Source organism: Hordeum vulgare, chromosome 1H (assembly GCF_904849725.1).
Source record: "Hordeum vulgare subsp. vulgare chromosome 1H, MorexV3_pseudomolecules_assembly, whole genome shotgun sequence".
Classification (NCBI taxonomy): Eukaryota; Viridiplantae; Streptophyta; class Magnoliopsida; order Poales; family Poaceae; genus Hordeum; species Hordeum vulgare.
In genome coordinates this window covers 455,477,699-455,484,879 of record NC_058518.1, presented here as the reverse complement: position 1 = coordinate 455,484,879, position 7,181 = coordinate 455,477,699, and the positions used below count along the sequence as shown (strand labels likewise).

The 7,181-nt window shown below is 47.3% G+C and overlaps 1 protein-coding gene across 1 annotated transcript; it reads right to left on the bottom strand.

Annotated features, from left to right (window-relative positions):
- Positions 1-1,147: 1,147 nt before the first annotated feature.
- On the bottom strand, positions 1,148-5,807 carry LOC123444809. The gene is made up of 2 exons (XM_045121662.1): positions 5,590-5,807; positions 1,148-3,303 (listed from the first exon to the last, which is right to left on the bottom strand). The coding sequence occupies exon 2, from the start codon at positions 3,123-3,125 to the stop codon at positions 1,446-1,448; it is 1,680 nt and encodes a 559-aa protein (XP_044977597.1). The 5' UTR covers positions 3,126-3,303; positions 5,590-5,807; the 3' UTR covers positions 1,148-1,445.
- Between the last annotated feature and the right edge of the window lie 1,374 nt (positions 5,808-7,181).

Sequence of the window (7,181 nt, the reverse complement as noted above, 5' to 3'; positions counted from 1 at the left end):
GGTTTCACACGGTCGGGCGCGTCCGTCCACGTCGACCCGTGAAGCCAGCCGTGACAAACCTCTCCAAGACGCACAGGCGAAGTACGAGTAGTAGTAGGTAATAGACGCGTGATCGTCGACCGACGTGCGTGCCTGGTTGACGTGCCCGACCGGGAGGCTTTGAATCTTTCGTTTCGAGCCCGAGCCCGAGCCCGACCGTGGATGCATGCGTGGCCTCACGACACGAGACGTTTGCATGGAAAATCAACGCTGCCAGGCCGCGAGGGGGATCCAGCCCAGCCCTGCGACGAGGGGTCGTCGGAGGGAAATCAACCAGTAGGAGCCAGAGCCTGGGTGCGTGCCAGCAGGACGGTCGGTCAGCGTGGCCCTCGCCTCACGCACGCACCGGGCCGGCGGTGGTGAAAAACTTTCTGGGAAGCTGCTTGCCTCCCGTGGGGAAGCAGGCTGCTCTGCACTGCACTGCACGTTGGAGGTAGACTGTCAAAACGGTTGAACCGATCGACAAGGGCGAGAAAGAACCAGTCGTCAGTCCCGGTGAAGGGTGAAGCGAGCCGCACCCTCTCTCTTCTACTAGGATAGCGGTCTGATGCAGGTTAAATTGTGCCTTTCGATTGACCCGGCAGCAGGGCATGGAGAAGTGCCGATCTTCTCCGCGTCGACATGCGTCAGATGACGAAACGGCACGGATCGAACGACGTGCTGAAGCTGTCAAACGAAGCATACGTGGCGTGCGTCCCGCCGGATGGAGGAGTTCGATGGACGCGAAATGGTCGTCGGGTTCCGTGATTGGTGAGCAAGAAATGGGTTCGTCACACGTACGGTATGTTTTTTCGAGGACATGGTTAGCCTTGTGCGCAACAAAACATACTCGTAGACAGTAGCGTCACGTTCAGTTGTTAGCCATGACGTCTGCAGCCAAATACTACTCCCTTCGTTTCTAAATATAATTTTTTTTTAAAGATTCCACTAAAACACTACATACGGATGTATATAAACATACTTTAAAATGTAGGTTCATTCATTTTAATTGTATATACTTCCTTCGTCCCAAAATAAGTATCTTAAGCTTAGTACAATTTTATATTAGAGCTAGTACAAAATTAAGACAGTTATTTTGGAACGGAGGGAGTAGTTCATTAGAAATCTCTAAAAAAATATTATATTTAGGAACGGAGGGCTAAACATACAAGGACCAATCACGCAGTTCCATCCCAAAAGCGACTTTGCACTGCAGAAATCTACAGAATTACACAATAGGGCAGGAACCGAATGCTCGATGCATCTCTCATGGAAGGGCGATTAGCACCCCAAGAAGAAGAAAACTAGGCCGCAGATTAAGAGATGCGTGGTAAATTTTCTTTACAACAAATATACAAGTCCACCTCCACGATGGACTGAGCAAGACTCTTGACCTCATGATAAGCGAATTGTTGGGCCGCCGCATGTTATGATTCATCTTCACCTTCTCTGTGCACGACAGATGGAGCCGGCGCCTTCATCCCCGTGTCGCCGTTTGCAGGCGAAGAGCCGAGAGGGGTTGCACCGGATGACCTCCGGGGAGCTGATGGGCTCTCCATGATGAAAATTGACTGACCAGCCGTGCTGCCCCTGTACGGCGAAGCTGGAGTTGACTTGAAGAGCGGCAGACCGTCTTCACGAGCCAATGGGGACATCACACGCTGACTCTCCTCGGTTACTTGCCCTCTGTATGACCTCTCCTCTGCAATGTCATAGTAATCAGCCGTTCTCACCTCCTGAGCGAGGGAGCATGAGCAGCAGAACAACCACTGGAAACAGTCCGTGACATCGGGGTTGCGGCAGCAGAAGGGGTTCCCAGGGAGGTTGAACCTCTTCCTCATCTGTATTCTCCAGAAGCCACCGTACAGTAAACCGAAGAAGCAAAGCGCGATGCCGGTGAGCCCCAGCGCTTCGCGCAGGGTTTCGTTGTTGATATTGACAGCTGCCAGGTTGAAGATGAAGAATGGAGCCAGGCAAAAGAGCAGGAATGTTGCGATGTGGACATACATGTTGCCGAATCCAAGCCTCTGCACATTCCACCCGAAAACACAGCAGCTGCAGAAAATTGACAAGTATGCAATGGTTATGCTGTCCCAGAAATCTGATAGTCCGCCGACCCACTCAGGCCTGCTCTCCACGAAACGGCGCTCTTCGCTTTGAAGAAAAGAGTATCTTCTCTCAAGAGACCTCCCTGAAGTTGCTGGCCTGGTGCCTTCAGTTGAGGTGACCTCAGCTTGTGCTTCTGGGTCACCTTCTCTCGGTTCTGCATCATAATCCTTCCCAAGAGGACTGACAATATTATACACACTAGCGAATAATGCAGCCCCAAATGCAAAAGAAATAGTCACAGCGACACCAAGAGGAGGCCTTTCAGATCTGCGGTATCCTATGTTGAGACCACACAGCGCATACTGCGCAAAGCAGTTCAGATTAAGAAAGGCCACAACCACCATCATGTGCATCCACTCATTAGGCTTATATGTCCCATTTTTGCAGTATTCTTTCCTAAGCCTTAAAATGTCCTTCTGGTTCCATCGACACAAAAGCACAAAGTTATATATCCGCATTGGGTGTTGGTAAAGGCACATCAGTGTGAATAGTGCATTCAAAATTTGGTTGTTCACTTCAAACCAGGCGTCTCTTTGCGATTTGCTAGGCAAAGCATGATTCAGCATTCCAGTCATAACCATGAAGAGTATTGCACCAGATACAGAAACAACAGCAATCCAGACGAAAAGGGCCATGTTAAGAGGCTGCCTTATCCAGTCCTTGCCCATTATCCACAGATGGCCCCAGTTAATTTTCCTGATCAATCGAAAATGCTCATGCTTGTCATGGTTGTCAGAATGGATTGAACGTGAAAAATCATCACGCTGAAGTGCGAGCTGTCGAAACTTGACTGAAGGAGAAGGACCCAATTTCTTAAAGTGGGCACCGCTAGTAAAGCGATTCATGAAGTTCAGAAACCCACTCTGCTGATTTCCCTGTTTTGAAACACCTTGAGTGGAAAGATCGTTGACACCTGCAGCTCCAGGATCATTTTCTGATGTTTTTGACTCTGCTCTTTGAATTTCAGCTTTGAGGTTTCCATTACCATTAGGGACCATTTTGTTGAGCAGAAGTTTTCAGATAGTGGAAGCAATCTTAACCACCTTCAAATCTTCTTCACAAGGTAAGGGCAAGCTATTGTACTATCGGACTTGGACTGCCATTTTCCACAAGAACGGTTGCTGTACTGAAGTCTTTACATCAACATACATACTACTGGACTTTGGCCACCAAATTCTGCACAAACAGAGGCAGGTCCAAAAGACAGCAGATGATCATTACACAAAATTTAGACACAAAAAATAGTCTAAACTCATACGTACATAAGCATCTCCAATTTAGACAAAAAAGTTGGTCCAAACTCATTCGTACACAAGCATCTCCGATTTAGACAAAAAGTTAGACAAAGATATAAGACTCTTATCATCTTATCCTGTTTCCATCTTTCAGCTATTCCGGGATTTAAGTTTTGACAACTTGTACATCAGCATCTCAAATTCTCAACTAGACAATCCACCAATCACTGGCTATCGTTATACAGTGAAGCCAAAGGGCGTAAACCTGAAAACATATGCCTGAAGAATAAGGGTCGATTACCAACAGCACAGCCACAGTCCATCGTTAGTGGCATTGTCTATCTAAGGTGAACACCATAAAAATAAACATCCCAAACCTCTATGAAATTCAAATTGCTTTCCTAGCAGATTTTTGTGCTACAATATAAAATGTCAGCTGCTAACAGCAACAGCAAACACATGCAGCAAGTAGGCACTAGGCAGATACTCCCTCCGTTCCTAAATATAAGTCTTTTTAAAATTTTAATAGGTGTCTACATACGAATCAAAATAAATGAATTTATACTTTAAAGTATGTCTATATACATCCGTATATTATTCTCTAGTGAAACCTCTTAAAAGACTTACATTTAGGAACGGAGGGAGTACATCACAAACCGACTATCGGATAGAGTTCAAGCAGCATGAAGGACACATCATATTCAAGCATTACTTACTCTGCATGAGCTATTCTATAAACACCACCCACATCATTCTATAATATTGCAGTTTTACAGGTGCAGTAGGTTGGTACCCCCAATGGATCCGATTTCTAGCTGTATCTAAAATTTTAGATGCTTTAAGTAGTTGCTTGGATAAAACTCTCAGCTTGTGTCTATTTGTGATATCTTTGAGTTCATATTGTCAAATGAATGCTGATCAATCCTAACATCTTAATCTTGTGGACCATGGGAAAAATCTTATAAAGCGTAGTATGTTTCAACAGCTGTTGCTATAAGCAACTCAATACATATTTTATCTATGTGCATCAACTGGAAGCTATAACACAACACAGCTGAATAACTCGGCACAGCACAGCCAGAGTTCATCGTTTAGTGGTGTTGTCAACCTAAGGTGAACACCATAAAAATCAACATCTCAAACCTCCATGAAATCTGAATTGCTTTCCCAACAGATTTTTGCGCTACTATATAAAATGTCAGCTGCTAACAGCAACAACAAACACATGTAACAAGTAGGCACTACACAGATACATCACAAATCGGTTCACGATATAGTTCAAGCAGCATGAACAACACATCATATTGAAGCATTACTTACTCTACATAAGTTATTCTGTAAACACCACCCACATCATTCTATAATGTTTCACTTTTATGAGTGCAGTAGGTAGGTACCCCCAATGGCTCGGATCTATAACTGTATCTGAAGCTCTAGATGCTTCAAGTAGTTATGTGGATACAACTCTCCCAATAGATTGTGTCTATGTTTGATATCTTTGAGTTCATATTGTCGCATGCATTATGATCAATCCTAACATCTTAATCTCGTGGCATGCTTTTGGTACCGCTTACCATGGGAAAATCTTATAAAATGTATGTTTCAAGAGCTATTGCTATCAAAACTCTAGATATAAGACGTTTTGGTAGTTCAACCGGGAGTACATATTTTTATCTATGTGCATCAACCGAAAGGTGTAGCACAGTTAGTTAAATAACTCGGCCGTTGGATTTATTAGAACGTCCAGATGAGTAAGACCAGACTGATAGTACAAAGATGCTATACCACATAGATAACCAGAAGACGGCCACATGCCAGAAACGCAGGGACGTCTAAACATTGCTATACACCACACAAGAAAATCTAACAATTTAGTGAATGAATGAATTGCCAGAGGGGAAATAGCTCGTACAAGCTCCTGAACCACGCCAAGTCGAATGCTAAATAAGTAGTACCCCTCTACGGGATAAGTCAATACCAGCACCACCACTCGTTGTTCAACAAACGGACCTGGCTGCTACGGGTAGCTCCGCGGCAACGGGCGCAGTCCGCGTGCTCGGCTCGGGGGCTGCGTAGCGGGGGTGGGGAGGCGGCGGGAGCAGCACCGGCTTGCCGCTACGGCGAAAGCCGAAGCCGTGAGAGCAACCAAATCAGAGGAACGGCGCGTCGGATTCAGCCAGATCCACGAGAGCGGCAGGGAGCAGAGGAAGGGGGGAGGAGCGCTCACCTGGCGCTCAAGCAAAGGCGCGGATCCTTGCCTTCCTCCCGCCGCCGCCGCCGCCGTGTCGGCTAGGCTGGGAAAGACAACGCGGAAGGTTCGGTCTGGTGCAGCCGCCGCGCGGGGACCCTGCTGTGGTGTGCTCGTGGGTGATAGGGAGGGTGGGGAGAGACGCGAGCCGCCGAGGGGAGGGAAGAGTCCACATGGCGGCTATGGATGGATGGCGCGTCTCTCCGTTCGGCTCGCCGTTAACGCCCATGCCTTTTCTCTCACTGCCTGTGAGCCCCACCCGACCGCGGCACGGCGACGTCGACGGCGAGTGTGACGGCGAGAAAAAAAAAAGGGCCGTTCAACGCGTGCCGTGGGAACACGCTCCTCCAGCGACGGGACGCATTTTTCTCTCTGGTTTTTTTGTCAAGTGCGTCTCTCTGTGAGCTTTATGGATGGATGGGTTAGGTGTAAACCGTTGGGCTGTTCCATTTCATTCGGTTATTAAAGTCCTTTGCATGCGGTACGTCTCGAAAAAGTTAGGTCATGACGGCGAGAAAGTGGAAATGGAGGCCTGGTTTTAAAAAGCCGGACCGGTGATGGAACCCATGAATCGAGCAGCTCTGCGTTTTATTGGTTAAGATTGTTGGTGCATTCTGTTCGAGATCGGTTTGATTGGCGCAAACTGTAATTTTGGAAGCACGTATTTCTCGGTCGGCTGACGGTATCGTATTTGCTTTTTTACATGCAAGAGTTTTTAGAGAGGAAACTTGGAACGAGCCCACCTTTGAATTAACATTGTCATTAACCGATTGGAAATTAGCACCAATGACATAAGCTACAGCGACGGAATGATACAAGGGGGTTGGGTAGATAGCTTACTACTCGACCCACATTACAAGCACAAGGAAGAACGGAGAAACAAGAGTCCTACTTGGGATGACAGCGGCTACTACATGCATGTAACCAAGGGTTGAAAGGAGGTGAAGCACGATGAGGGAAAATCTATTGCCAAAAGGACCCCAACCTGGATCAAACTTCACATATTCCTTATCTAGCGCCGAAGAGGGCCCCTACCCCCTCACCTTGGATCTAAGGATGTCGCACCGTTAGATTGTGTAGAGGCTCACCTGTCAGCAAGGAAACAACCGGCATCGAACCCCAAGCAACCTCAGAACAAGACCATCTACGAGCATGAAGAACACCGCACCCGTTACACCGGCACAACCCTGGCATCCACCTGTAGCAAGAAAGCTATCGTGGACAAGCGCTAAGAAGGACGACACAGACAAAGAAATGAATATGACTAGTAGCAGCGAGGCCCGAGGGATGTTGGAGCTCAAGTCGAAGTCGGGGGCGTAGAGCTTGTGGTGTAGGATGTGAGATCCTTCTCCCCATCTCTCATTATTTTTCTTCCTTCCCAAACCTTCATTGTTGCTCTCATGTGCTACTCAGGCATGTTGTGTCACCTTCAGTCATGGCTCCCGATGTCATTTGTCGATGGCGTCCCCTCAATGGCTTAGCGCACCATGCCACCTTGTCCTCCTCTTTCTATGGTGTGTGCCATTCTAACCTGCTCTCGGTCTCACCTACTTTGCTTCCTACCTTCGTTG